The sequence below is a fragment of the Cannabis sativa genome, chromosome 5 (assembly GCF_029168945.1).
Source record: "Cannabis sativa cultivar Pink pepper isolate KNU-18-1 chromosome 5, ASM2916894v1, whole genome shotgun sequence".
Taxonomy (NCBI): domain Eukaryota; kingdom Viridiplantae; phylum Streptophyta; class Magnoliopsida; order Rosales; family Cannabaceae; genus Cannabis; species Cannabis sativa.
Window position 1 is genome coordinate 7,667,552 of NC_083605.1, and position 15,719 is coordinate 7,683,270.

Sequence of the window (15,719 nt, forward strand, 5' to 3'; positions counted from 1 at the left end):
GGCTTTGAGACAACCAGTAGGAATTTTTGACTGTGAATTTCCCCTTGTCACTGGCTCTCCAGAACACTATATCGCCATCATCCGTCAAAGGCTTGATATGAAGAATTGCTTTAGCAACATCATGGGAGAAGCAAGCTCTTATCAGGTTGACATTCCATGAGCGCGTCCCTGGAAGAAACAAGTCTGAAACAATGGTGAATTTGTGGGTAATTGCAAAGGAGAAATTGCGTCTAACCTCCTCCGGACTGTACCCCGGAACCACAGGCTTGGTCCAAAGATTAGTTTCTCCATTACCTGTGAGAATTCCTGCACCAGTAACACATAACTTACGAGCCTCCAGAATTCCTTTCCAAAGGAAGGATTCATTCCCATGTCTTTCAATTGTCTAAAAATCCCAATCAACACAATACTTAGCTCAGTGAGGATTTTGACCCACGGACGATTGTCATTGATGAGCAGACTCCACGCCAATTTAGCAAGTAATGCCAAGTTTATGTCTCTGAATCTTCTCAAACCAAGTCCTCCATTCCTTTTAGGCTGGCAAATCTTTAACCAACATTTCAGGGCCAGGTAATGGTTGCTTGAATTCTTCTGAGGGCATCCCTTCCACCAGAATCAAGACACGATACTATCAAGCTCTTTGCAGATTGACACCGGTATTCAAAACGTTGACATTGTGTAACATGGTGGTCTTTAAAGAACCAATTTGACCAAGGTAAGTCTACCAGCTTGAGATAGGCATTTGGCTTTCCATCTTTCTAGCCGACTTAGGACCTTCGCCTTTAGAAAAGAGAAGTCCTCCCTTTTTCTGACCGAGACAAGGAGAGGATTGCTATGATACTTTTCCTTATGCAATAAAGCTGAGATTCCCAGGGTGTCGCTGATGATATCCTTTTTGAGTTAGTTGCAATGTTTAATATGCTTATTTTTGGTTTCCTTTTATGAGAATAGATGTTGTAGGGTAAACAAAAAAGAAAATAACAAAGAATAAAAAATGCTTTATTGAGATTTGAACCTTTGACATGCATATTAAATTTTCATTGCTTACCATCTTTCTAAAAGACTAATTTATTACAACTTAGCTACTATATTTTTATTTAAATATTAGATGAGATATAAAAAGAAATTAGTATTGTACATTTTACTGTAGTAGAATTAGAAAATACATCATAAATATTGATTCTAATACATATCATACAAATTTCACTAGTTTATGTGTAGTAAAATAGCAAAACAAAACACAAACAATTCGATCAAAGGGGTGCATAATATGAATTCAATGGAAAAAATAGCAATTTTTAGAGAAAATAATTGGCCAAGCTGTCGTAGGCTATTTGGGATGTGTAGGATGCAAAAAAATACTTAAGTTTTAAAAAAAATTGTCTCAAACGGACAACCAGACCAAAAGGTATTTCTTTAAAGTTTTTAAAAAACTCATGTATATTCTCGGTCTTTCTTTGATTTTTTTTCATTTATTTTGTGCCTTCACTTATTGTTTCATTGTATTGATCTCGAAAATTATATGAAAATAAGTAGTCACATTACAAAATTAGTTAAGAAATAAAAAAAATTATGTCATTTCCAAGCTACTAACTGCTCTCTACTCAACTTAGTTTCTAGATCCAATCGTATATTCAAACTAAAATCTGCATCCTAACTCATTCGTACTACATAACCTTTTTTTTTATATGTCATCTTCTGTTTTTCTACGAAAAGCTTAAATTTTTCTCATCATTGCATATAACTTATTTTTTAATTCTACTTAAATTTTAGTACAATGTTTCTTTTGAACTCTCGTACACACATCATCATTTGGTATCAGATATGTTTTCTTTAATCTACTTTTACAAGAATATTTTTTTTTTCATATTTAGATAACTCTTAAATATACTAAAAGTAATTTTAAAATAATATTAGTGTAATAAAATTACTTAGAGTAAAGTTTTTTTTTTAAAAAAAATTAAATATATAAAATTTTTAAATTGCATAAAAATAAAAATAAAAATATTACATATTATTTATTATTAAATATACTAATTATTATACAAAATATAACTTAAAAAATTATAAAAATGATACTAATATATTAGAAAAATATTAACCCATATATTATAAAGTTTACACATATATATTATAAAAAATATAAAATATTAATAAAAAAATAGCTAATATACAAAGACGTAAAATAATATTAATGTGTATTTATTTAACTTTCCAATTTAATTTTTATTTATACTTATTATATATAATTCACAGTTAATTTGATTTTATTAATAATAAAATAATATATATGAAAAAAAAAATTAGATTTTTAATAAAAATTAAGAAAATTATGTTAAACCACAAAATGCTAAAATTAAAAAAACATAGGAAGTAGTTATGTCATCGATTATTTAATAATAACTGTCGCTTTAGGGGTTTATGACATCAGTTATTTTAAAATAATCGACGCAATAGGGTCTTTATGGTGACGATTATTTCGTACCCTTTTAGCATTGTTCAGAACAATGTTCGGTAACGAATTTTACCAAAATTAACATTGTAAGCTGCAAGAAATCACATCTAATTAAAAGCCGAAACTGTAGTAGTATTTGGTTATAATATTTACCAATTAAAGAAAAAAAGAAATGGTTTATTATTCACTAAAAAATTAAAGGAACAATTTGGTGGACAAGCAATACATTATTTCACACATAATAATACATTGGGCTCGTTTGGAACGCTGTATTAGGTCGTATCGTATTGTATTGTATTATATTGAATTGAATTATATATTATATTTTTATATAATACTATGTTAAACTTTAATTTATACTAAAATATTATATATTTATAAGGTGTCCATAAAAGTTAATATCACATATAGTTTTACATAAAAATATTGTATAAAATACAATTCAATATAATACAATACAATACAATACGAGCTAATACGGCGTTCCAAACGAGCCCTTAAGTTTTCGTAAGCTTATTACAAATAAATAATAAGTGTAGACATAATTATTATACCAAGAATAAATTTGCATTTTTACTTAATAATTAAGATATAAGCTGTATTAGAATCCCATGGAGAAGTAGTTATAAGCATGATTTAATTGTTTCACACTTTTTCTTTTTACAAAAAATAGGTCTTAAGTTCCAATATCTCATTTCCAAATATAAAAAAAAAAAAAATAAATAACAAAAAAGCATTAGAAAAAGTTTCTCCTGAACGACTAGTACTCGACCCAGATATCGTCCAGCAACCATAGTAATATGGCATTATTTTTTACCATTTATATTAACTGATTTTCTTTTAATACAATTACTTTTATATAAAATATTTTAATTTTGAGCTTTGTAATTGGTAAACTAATTAATTAACTATTAATACACCCTTATAAAGACAGCATATATATAATAAAAATGTGAACACATATCTAGCTAAATATATGTCTACTTAACTTCTAACTTATTACAAATATGTTTCACGTGCATACACATTTAAGTTTGTCCTTATTAACAACTTTTTTTTTTTTTTTTTTTTTAAAAAAAAAAAAAACTCCTTATTACAAATAAATAGTTTGAACATATTAATTATACAAAGAATAAATTTCTATTTTTATTCAAATAATTAAGATAAGCCGTATTGATGATCGATCAAATTAGGAGAAAATTTCTCATGTTCTCATGTTCATGTATGATGGCCGACCATTGCAACTGGACCCAGATATAATGAGATATATATTGTAATATAATTTAAAAACTTATAATATATATAAAATTGTTTATTTATAATAAATATATATTGTGGGTGGGGGACTTTGAAATAACAAAAGTGGTGGTGATTAATTATATCGATCGACCATGGATTATCAACTAATTATTAATTATGCTAAATTATCAATTAGTGTGAATAGTTAGAAAAATTATTGATACTTATCAAATGATAGATATATATGATAAGACACTTGTACCAGTTTCTCAACTTTTCATATCTTAAAAAATAAAAAGATTAGTACCAAATCATTATGCGTGTATTGTTAATATCACGTTACATTATTTTTGTATCGTTCGTAGACCTTTTCATGCGGACGATATGTCAAACGTGATATCTTTTTATTTTTAATTAATTTATTTAATGATAATTATATATATATATATATTGTTGGAAATGGAATACGCCACTATTGACACGTATTGCTTCGATTGATTCTAGTTTTACGCCACGTGGAACTAATTTGGACTATGAAGGCAAACAAAAAATGCTGTTGTGTATTAGCTTTAATTTCTTTGTTTTTACCTTATTATTCAAGCAAGTAGAATGATCGATCGTCAATGGATACGAAAAAGTCAACTAAGTTGGTGCTTAGGTGGGACAATATTTTTGAAAATTTGAGTTCAGTTAATACATTAAATTTATTAATATGGTCAGTTGGGATCAGTCAATATTAACGCTTAAGCCGTAGTAAATTAGTTTATGCATAAAGAAGTGTGCCCATATAATATTAAATAGTATTTAATGGATGGACACGCTTTCTCCCAAATCGTCAGCAGGGTTGAGGATAGTATTTAATGTCTCCCTTACAGCCCTTCACCTCACTGATACTGAAAATACAATCCACTCTCTCGCTGAGCATGTCGACCCAAATGAGGGACTTCCACCAGCCCCACCCCAGTTTCATCTCATGGCCACCCTCTTCACAACAAAGAACTTTAACCACAATGCCCTCAAAAACTACCTGGAAAAGCACTGGAAAGGTCGTTTCCCAGTGAGTGTCAAAGAAAGATCACCCAACTCAAACCTCTATCTGGCAGCGTTTCATTGCGAGGGTGACAGACGCCGAACTATCCTCAACCAACCATGGACTTTCGACAAATGCCCTATCCTGCTGGAAATCCCTGACACTGACTCCGCCCTATCCCCAGAAACTATGAGGAAAATCCCCTTTTGGGTTCAGGTTCACAACATTCCTTTTTCACGGAGATCTATCTCTCTCGCCAAATTGCTTGGCCAAATCACTGGAACCCTCCTCGAAATTCATCAGCCCTCCTTGCTTGAAACTTGGGGCTCTTATATGCGGGTGCGTATCATGTTCGATGTAACCAAACCTTTACCCCGGGGTATACCTATAGTCTTCCCTGGCTTAGCCTCCCCAACCTGGCTCGAATTGAAATACGAGGATATCCCTGATCATTGCTACTATTGTGGCCGTCTAGGACATTCCTATCCCTCCTGCACTGAGTATATGAGAGCCTCGGATGAGTCTACCCAACCACCACCCCTTCCCTATGAAAATGTCCTGAGAGGCACATCCCGCCCAAACCATGGCCCCTTCGGATTACTTCCCAATCCTTTCACCCTTAACTCACCAGCCATAGTATCCCTTCCAAGTGCCCCATCAACCTATCAGCCCACCAATCTTATACCCATCAACCACCCACGTGGACAAGTCCTGAACCAGGATTTCTCCTTCCACAGCAACCCACCTAATTATGCTGATGCCGCAGGGCTGTTTCTGAGCTCTGGTCAAAACCTGGGAAATCCCCCACTTGGGGATCAGGGAGCTGGGCCTTCCAACTTAGGATCAACCCACTCTTTTGCCCCCCCTGGACCGCTTCACTCTCTTACACCCCCAGGGGCAAATTTTGTTGCCTTGCTATCAGTGGCTACTGGTGGTAATTTGTCATGTTCAGTCTCTCCCCAGCAGTCATCCAATCCGGGATCCCGGGGTTCATCTTCCCCATCTTCTAGCCAGCTTCAAGCCCCCTTAATGATATCCACTGCCACTGCCCAACTGGATCCAACTCCTGTGGGTCACATGGCTGACATCCCCTCAACTCTGGCGTTTGCTATTGGCAGCAATGATGTGCCACCACGTCGGCCACCCCAGAAGAAGAACCAATCCACTCCCTCGAGCGGTTTCAAAAGGCAGCTGGCTACGGTGGGGAATGAGCAGAGGGAGATGCTGAAAAGACACAGACCCCACTCAGGACAGGACGTTGTGGAGGTTGTTTCAAGTGATGAGGCAGGACCTGTAAACTCACAGGCCTGCCAGGAGGAATGAGTCTCATCAGCTGGAATGCTCGGGGGCTTGGGAGTGACCGAGCATTCCGAAATCTCTCCCATCTTGTTAGATTGTATAAGCCCTCTCTTCTTTTTATTATTGAAACTAAACTGTGTAAGAACTCTGTTGATCGTTTTAAAGTTAAGTTAGGTTTTGATTTTGGTTTTGAAGTCCCCCGTGTTGGTTTAAGCGGGGGACTTTTTCTTTTGTGGACTTCGGACTTAGATGTAACTATAATTAACTACTCTCTTAATCATATTCACTGTTTTATCTCGTCTGATAGTTTTTCTAGTTTTAATTTCACCGCTTTTTACGGTGCTCCTAATCCTGCTAATAGGCCCCAGACCTGGGAGCTATTATCAAGAATTGGGCTCTCCTGCATTTCTGTTCCTTGGTGTGTTCTAGGCGATTTTAATGACTTTTTGACTTGGGAGGACAAATCTAGCAGAAACTTGGGCAATGGCCCCTCCCCTCTTTTTCGTACTTTTATAAATAAATTTGATCTTCAAGTTCTGCAGCCTGCTGGCCAGGCCCTAACCTGGACCAACAACAGCCAAGGAAATCGAAGAACCTTGGAGCGTCTTGATTGGGCTGTTGGCAATAGCCCCTGGCATTGCCAGTTTCCAAATAGCATTTTAAACCACCTTGACTTCTTCGGTTCTGACCATAGAGCCATTCAACTTTCCCTTAATCCAAACTCTCATTCTAGTTGTTCTAGGAGAAAGGATAAACGCTTTCTTTTTGAAAATGTTTGGCTTTCTGAACCAAATTGGGATGATGTCATTTTAGAAGCTTGGTCTTCCAATTCTCCTAGTGATGACCCTTCCTCAGGTCTTCTTCGAAAGCAATCCAATTGCTCCACCTTTCTTTCGTCTTGGAAACACAAAGCTTTCTTTGGGTTTCAGAATAGGATAAAGCAGGCTCATCAGGCCCTTGAGCAGGCTAGGAAGACTGATGACATGTCTTCTGAGTCCTATTATCGTCAAAAGACTCTTCAAGCTAATCTTGATTCTCTCTTGCTAAAGGAGGAAACTTATTGGAAGCAACGATCGCGAATCCAATGGCTTCAGCTGGGAGATAAGAATACTCGTTTTTTCCATAAGTTTGCTTCCAACAGGAAGAGAAGTAATCGAATTGATTCCCTTACTTCTGAGGATGGTACTGTTTGCCATGATCCTGAGTCTATTCTTTCTCTCATCCAATCGTTCTACTCCAACCTATTCACGTCCCAATCTCCCCAAGATTTGGATATCGAGGCTGCAATCCCTGATCCCCTTCCTCTCCCTGAGCCATCACATTACCATTTGCTTGAGGAAGCCTTCTCCTCCTCTGAGGTTGAAAAAGCTCTGTTCCAAATGGGACCTGACAAAGCTCCCGGTATAGATGGTTTTAATACCAAATTCTATCAAAAAAATTGGAGTGTGGTGGGTAAAGATGTTACTGAAACTATCCTCAATATCCTAAATAATCAAGCTGACATCTCTCCCTTTAACTCCACTCTGATTACTTTGATCCCTAAGGTTAAAAAACCGATTTCCCTGAAAGACTATCGCCCTATTAGCCTTTGTACAACCATCTATAAAATCATTTCGAAAATATTGGCTAATAGGCTTAAGGTTATTCTTAGCCCCTTGATTTCCCCAAATCAAAGTGCTTTCCTCAAGGGTCGCCTTATTTCTGATAACATTCTCATGGCTCAGGAGATCCTGCATTCCATCAACAATAAAAAGAAAGGTAGAGTTAGTTGGATGGCGGTTAAGCTTGATATGGCCAAGGCTTTTGACCGAGTGGAATGGAAATTTCTTCATAAAATGATGGAGAAGTTTCAGTTTCCTAGCAGGTTCATCAAGCTGGTCATGGCTTGCATTACCACTGCCACCTTCAAATTCAACATCAACGGCCAAGCCCGGGGGCTAGTCACCCCTTCGCGTGGAATTAGGCAGGGGGATCCACTCTCCCCTTATCTCTTTCTCATTTGTGCCGAGGGTCTCTCATCTATTCTTAAACGAGTGGAAAGACAGGATGAAGCTTTTGGTATAAAAATCACTCGCTCAGCCCCTAAAATTTCTCATCTCCTGTTTGCGGATGATAGCATTCTGTTTTGCAAGTCAAACATCCAAGCTTGTAATGCTATAAAAGAAGCCCTTGCCCAGTACCAAAACATCTCTGGCCAACAAGTCAATTTCCAGAAATCCTCACTCTTTTTCTCCCCAAATACAAGTCTCACATACCAAACTCTTATCCAAGATTATATGCAGATCCCCATGACAAACCACTTAGACAAATACCTTGGTCTGCCTCAGTGTTTTGGCCGATCCAAAAGTTCGTCCTTCAACTCTCTTAAGGACCGCATCTGGACTTATCTGTCTAAATGGAACGGCAAATTCTTATCTAAGGGAGGGAAAGAAGTTCTCTTAAAGGCGGTGATTCAGGCTATTCCCAGCTATGCTATGTCGGTTTTCAAACTGCCAGATTCTTTCTGCAACTTTGTTGAGAAAGAAATGGCAAACTTTTGGTGGGGAATAGTTGATGGTAAATACAAACTCCACTGGAAGAAATGGAAGTTGCTGTGTAATTCTAAAAGTTTAGGGGGCTTAGGCTTTCGCTCTCTCAAGCCTTTTAATCAAGCGATGCTGGCCAAACAGGCTTGGAGAATTCACACCAATCAGTCTCCACTCCTTACTCAGCTCTTTAAGGCCAAGTACTTTCCTAGAACCCCTTTCTTGGACTCATCTCTGGGCCATTATCCCTCGTATGTATGGCGCAGCATTCACTGGGGCAAATCCCTTCTCAAATCGGGACTCTGCAAAAGAATCGGTAACGGGGCAACCACCAGTATCCTGGATCCCTGGATTCCCAACCATCGTGTTTTTCCTTCTCAAATTCCATCCTCCCTGACTCAAGTGTCCACCCTCCTTCTCCCCAACGGGGACTGGAATATTCCCCTTCTTCAAGCTCACTTCCAGCAGGACACCATTAACGACATTTTGTCCCTCCCTCCCCCTGATCCCACCCAACCTGACACCTTCTTCTGGCAGCACTCTACTTCTGGACATTACTCGGTTAGGTCGGGCTACCATGTTGCTAAACAATCCCTTAACCTGGTGCAACCTTCTTCCTCAAACACAGAAACCCTCATCCGCTGGTGGAAATCCCTCTGGAGTCTTCCAATACCCCCCAAAATTAGACACTTTGTTTATAGATTGGCTCAACACTCCCTTCCTACTAACGACAATCTTTATCATAGGCACTGTATTAGCTCCCCTATTTGTCCTAGGTGTTCTCTTTGTTTTGAGTCAGTGCAGCATGCTTTGTTCGAGTGTCAAGAAATGAAAAAGGCTTGGTCAGGTACGATTTTCCACTATGTCCTTAAAAAAACCAAAAACATGAACATTTTCGATATTCTTTTATTAATGCAGTCAAATTTTTCCAAAGATGAGTTTAACCTATTTCTGTGTATGCTTTGGAAGTGTTGGAATGCAAGAAATGCGTCTGTTTTCAGGAACCAAGCATCAAGACCGGAGACAATTGAACAAGCAGCTCATGATTATTTGGCATTCTATCAAGCAGCTCAAGACAAACGTTGGAACAACACCCAGTCTACCCTAGACACACATTTGCTGGATTGGGAGCCTCCGCCAGTGGGACTTTTCAAGCTCAATACGGATGCTGCCATCTCCTCTCACCAGAATAGAACAGGAGGAGGAGCATTAGTTCGCGGTCATTCAGGAGAAGTTCTAGCAGCAACAGCTTTTAACCGAATTGGTCAATTGCCTCCTCAAGCAGCGGAAGGTTGGGTTTTATTGGAAGCTCTTAAATGGTGTCATGATCAAAGAATTAACATCCACCATGTAGAAGTGGATTGCAAAAATCTCATCACGGCTCTGCAATCATCAATTGAAGATCTCACCAGTTTTGGAAACATAATCAAAGCTATTCGGCGGCTGTTATCTTCGTTCCCCACTGTAACCCTTCACCACGCTAGACGGCAAGGGAATACAGCAGCTCATAACCTGGCGCAAGCATCCATAGGGCTAGATAACACTTGGAGTTGGAATAGCCAAGACCCCTACCCTTACCCTTTGTAACCCTTGGGTCTTATTTTCAAAAAAAAAAAAAAAAAAAAAAAATAGTATTTCTATTGGGCAGTGGACACAATGGTGCCAACACCGGTCACACTACTATATTAGACTTAATATTTAAATGTACTAATAATATCATCACATGTTATAGATAAATAATATCTTTTAGCATTTTTCTTAAAATAATTTCCTGTTAAACTCTTTAGACTTTTAAGTTTAATACTATCTAACTGTCATACTAAAAAAAATTATAACTAAAATGTGCAATCTCTACAATTATTTTGGTCAGTATTCCTTAAAAGGAATGCTAAAAAAATACTAACGAAAAACTACTGACCAAAACCATTTATCTAAATTTTTCTCATTTTTTGTATTAATATACTACAACAATTTATAAAAAAATCACCAAATTATACTAAGATAAATTATTTAATTTATTATATACGTATGTGTTTTAGGGTGTACAGAAAGTCATTCAATCTAATTACAACCGATCTAATAAAATTAAATATTTAATTATAATTGCATCGAATAATCAGATGTAAAATTTGAAAATCCAATTAAATCGAATCGGATAAGCATAAAAAATGTTTTGTATTTAACTTATTGAAGAATATTATCCCATATGGATTAAATGTGAAAGTATTGAACCATATATAAGAAACATGTGCTACTCCACTCATTGCCAATTGGTTTTGAGTTGAAACCCCATAATTCTCAACATAACTTATTATAAATAATTTTTGTCGTTTCTCAAAACTCTTTAAGAATATTACTCAAATTTGAATATTTTTAACATTTAATTACAAAAATTTAAATTTTGATAATTAAATTTGTGTGTTTTGCTTATTTTATATCTGTCCAAAAATTTCACTTAAGTGATACGTACTAATTATTAAAATATTATAAAAAAATAATTTAAAAATTATAAAAATAATAAAAAATATTTTTTATTTTATTTTTTTCTTTTCTTTTTCTCTTCTTCTTTCTTCCAAGTTCTTCTCGAGGGTTCTTTCCCGACGGCCAGCTCAACCCCAACCGTCCAGCCCAAGATGTCCATCCCCGACCGTCCATCCCTGACCGTCCAGCCCCAGCCGCCTAAACTCTTCTCCGTTCACAAAACCGAGATCCGTCTCTTCTCTGCAAATGCCGACAGCAGCCTAAACAAGGCGGTGGTCACCCACAACCTCTTCTCCTCACTCCCTTCAAAAACCACCTGAAATGAAACTCTATCAATTTCCTATTCTCTTTCACCTCCCAAATACCCTCCTCTTGCTTTTTGTCATTGAACACCCCTGAACGTACTGCTCAAAATTCCCTCCTCCTACTTTTCGAATTGGGCCTTGTGGTTTTCAGGTCTGGGTAATTTGTTTTGTTTCAAATGTTTTTATTGAGTTTGGAACAGAGATTTTGATTTGGAGTGTCTTTATTTGTACTTTTTCGATTATGTTTAAGGTTATTGATTGTGGTTGTGGTGATAGTAGTGGTGGATGGTGTGATAGTATTGAAGAAGAAGAATGAAAAATATTTATTTATGTATTTATTCTATATTTTTATTTTTATTTTATTTATTTTTAAATGATTTTTAATTTTTTTTTAATAATATTAGTGAAACCATAAAAATTTATTACAAGTTTTTACTGTATCATTTAATTCAAAATTTTTAAAGGAAATATAATAAGCGGAACTTGAATTGAGTAAATTTTATAATAAAAATTTTAATTTTTATAATTAAGTATTAAAATTATAAAATTCAAATAATTTTACCACCAATATACATCTTTATATGCAGCTTTCTGTTATCTGTTATATTTAATAAATTATTTAAATTTGAAACTTCTTATAATTATGTTTCACTTTTCTTTAATATTTTTTACCAGGTCATGTCGAGAGGACTCGTTACATAAAATACAATTTCATTTGGACTAAATATGGGACCAGGTACGTATCTACAGACTACGGCTCATTAAAGACACATTGTTGACTAGTCTTTGGTCCAAATCTCATGATCTCACCCAATGCATATATCTAATACTTTATTTTCCACGCTTTGGAAATTTCTCACCACACATTATTATTATATATCATCATATTATAATAATTAAAAAGTGTCCTTCTTACCCTTCAAATCTCTTCAAGTAACTCTATAAATATAATAAACCCTATACCTATTTCTTTACGTGAAAACTTCTCTCTACAATATAAACTACAAATTATAGTACTTCATTTCTTTTCCAAGAGATCCATCCATATATGTAAATATGGCAGGGATTCATACTCATCAAGTTCATCCTTATAATGATGATGAATTCGATTTCGATCAAGAAACTGCTTCGACGATTTCAGAAAATTCCAAGGAGTTGCACTACAGGAAAAGATTGAGACGATTATATTTGGTGGCAGTAATCGTATTATTCTTAACTGTTGGGATTTTGGTGTTTTCAATAACAATATTTCATATCAACGCTCCAAAGTTTCGGATTCGATCAATAGATATTGAGGAACTCAGTGTTAGTAGCTCAAACACCTTTGATATGAAATTTGAAGCTGAACTAAGCATTAAGAACAGCGATTTCGGCTACTTCGATTTCGAAGAAACCTCAGTTAGGTTTTTCTACAGGGGAGCTCCTGTTGCCCTAGATGATGGTGGTGTTGTGATTGAGGAAGGAAAAGTGAAAGCTCGATCAACCAAGAAGATTAGTTTCTCGGCTGAAATGGGGACCAGTAATTCGATTTCACCTGATGATATCCAATGCAGATGTTTGACTTTGACTTGTAATGCAACGATGAATGGGACAGTTCACTTGATGAAGTTGATCAAGAGGAGAAGATCTTCTGAGATGAATTGCACTATCAACATCAATTTGTATAAAAAAGTTGTCCTTGATATTAAATGCAAATAGAAAACTATATATATTTATGTATGTTTCTATTTCATAGTTTAAGATGGTTTATTTCGAGTTTAATTACTCAGCAAATGATACCTTGTTGATCTAAAAAACAAATATAGGTTGTTTATTAAATTTTGCTGTACTCTAATTTTGATTATATATATAGTTATGTATAATTATTCCACGAGGGTTTGTAATTTTTAATTATTGAGAATAAATTCATCCAAACACTACTTATTATTAATCTATAGAATTATTATCCAAATGACCTTTTGAGTTTGTTGCCATATACACTCATGTACTTGGATTTAGTATATCTTCTTGTTTTGAGATTGATCGTAATATAAGTAAAAAGGGGTATTCCTATATATTGAACTGGTGTTCATCTTAAATGATTTTTTTTAAAGGAAAGAAACTCCATTAAAAGGCTCCAAGCCTAAAAAAATTGGAGATACAAAAAATAAGTAAATTTAAAGAATTAAATGTATAACTAAGTCCAGCTACAAACAGGCCTGATCTCAAATGATTTTTTGATTATGTAAATGAACGTTTACAACTTTATTAAATTGTCCAAAGAAAAAGAAAAATGCACTATTATTTAGAAACTTAAACTTTGATTCTTGATTGAGATTTAACTTTGTATATTTGTTGCTCATAACTTTGCAACTTAATTAATTTGTACCCCTGTTTAAAATGGGTTGGATAATTACATTATAAAAAATCTTACTTTTAGTTACAATAAAATTTATAATTAAAAATAAAAAAGTTGTCACTAATTACAAATCATTATTTTTATATTGGAACAAAAATCAAAATTTGTTGTGACTAAATGTATTTTTAGTCACAATACTAAAATTATATTAATAATAATTCATATTTAAATACTATATTTTAGTCACAATTAATTTTTTGTTGTGATTAAGAGTCACATTTAATCACAATTTTTTTTTGTTATAACTAAAAAATTATTAGTACTAGTACCTGTCTTGTGTTTTGTGTAGTGATTACAATTTGGGAGATAAAATGTTATTACTTAGTAATTTTAATATTTATTTGAGAGTTAAAAAGAATTGTATTTATTGAATTGAGAGAAAAACTGATTCATTGACATTTTGCTAAAATTAGTTTTTTCACAATTAATTCAAGGGTATTTGTGCCATGCATATTTCATAATTACAGTACTAACATATATATAAGATAATTGCGTCATTACATTCGTAATTTTGTGAGTTAGAATTTTAGTTTTCAAGGAATTATTTCGTCTGTGGCTTGTTTTAATTATAATTATTATATGATCCGAGTATATATATATTTGAAACAGAAGAAAATATAGATTCTCCAGTCCAAATATATGTACACATTAGAAATGAATTCAAAAAGAATCACTTTTCCCACTTATAATTATATCTTCCTAAAGTCTAAAAGCTAGTATGTTAAAGTCAAATATAAGAAAATTACGATATTCTCATATTGACAATAAATATTTACGTACAATTAATGAAAATATTATAAGAAAAACTTAGTTATACATAAATATATTTACATCAATATTCTATGGTGGGTCAATCTGAAATACTTAGAAAAAGAATATTATAGACATTTGGTGAACAAAATAAGACATGAATCTGATTAATGTGTGCACACTTTAATTAGCAAATACTTAATTTCACAGATATGTACTCAAGATTCTCTAGCTAATTGGTGAATTTTTGGAAAAATGTATACAGTACTCATTATCTAAATCGAGTATATGTTGGTTTGTTGAGAAAGAAAAAGTTTAAATTAAAAGGCTGATATATGATTGACAAGGAAAACTATAAAGATGATATGGAAGGATATTTTTCAATATATTTAATAAAATTTCTACAATTATAATTTTGTCACCCCTACAAAATAAATAAATAAATAAATTATAGTTGTCACCGGCCATTTATAATTTTTTTTTGGAAAGGGATGGTAATTTTATTAAATAAAGGCTTTAACTATTACAATAGATAAAGGTTCACTTAGAATATTCTTCATGCGAAAATTACGAATGCAAACAAGAACCACAAGCAATACAATGAGTATTTTTATTTATAGAGCGTTTAACAAAAGACAATTTAACAAAATTCAAAGAAGCTTACACTACTACAAACTGCACTTTTGGTATCAGTTTTAAATTGTCACTTATACCTTTAGTATCGGTTCATAGAACCGCGACACCTATTTCACATTCACAAAAAGTTAGAATTTAAATGTCGGTTATAACACTACTACAATGTAAGCCTTTAGCTTCTCTTTTTTCAACCCAATTTATAAAAAGGGAAACTAAAGGGTGTGAAAATATCTGCATTCACTACTACAAAAACCCCCTTTAGAGGCGGTTTTTAAGCCCTTTCAGCGTCGGTTTTCGCGAAATTCGCTACCGACGCTGATCAGGGCGACGCTAAAGGGTTTATAAAAACTGACGCCATATGTACCCCTATGGCGTCGGTTATTATGAAATAACCGACGCCATAGGGGTACATATGGCGTCGGTTTTTATAAAATAACCGACTCCATAGGGGTTTCCTAAATTTTTTTTCAGCTTTCATTAATATATTTTTTTTACATTTATTAAAAATCTAAATTTATTTTTGTATTATTAATTAAATTAAATTAAAGCATAAATAAAATTAAATTAAAAAGTTAAATAAATACAAATTTACATTGCTCTA

The 15,719-nt window shown here is 34.0% G+C and overlaps 1 protein-coding gene across 1 annotated transcript; it reads left to right on the forward strand.

The window, feature by feature from the left end:
- Window positions 1–12,390: 12,390 nt before the first annotated feature.
- Window positions 12,391–13,032, forward strand: LOC133038128 (late embryogenesis abundant protein At1g64065-like). The gene has a single exon (XM_061116181.1). It carries the CDS (start codon window positions 12,391–12,393, stop codon window positions 13,030–13,032), a length of 642 nt encoding a protein of 213 aa, XP_060972164.1.
- Window positions 13,033–15,719: the final 2,687 nt, after the last annotated feature.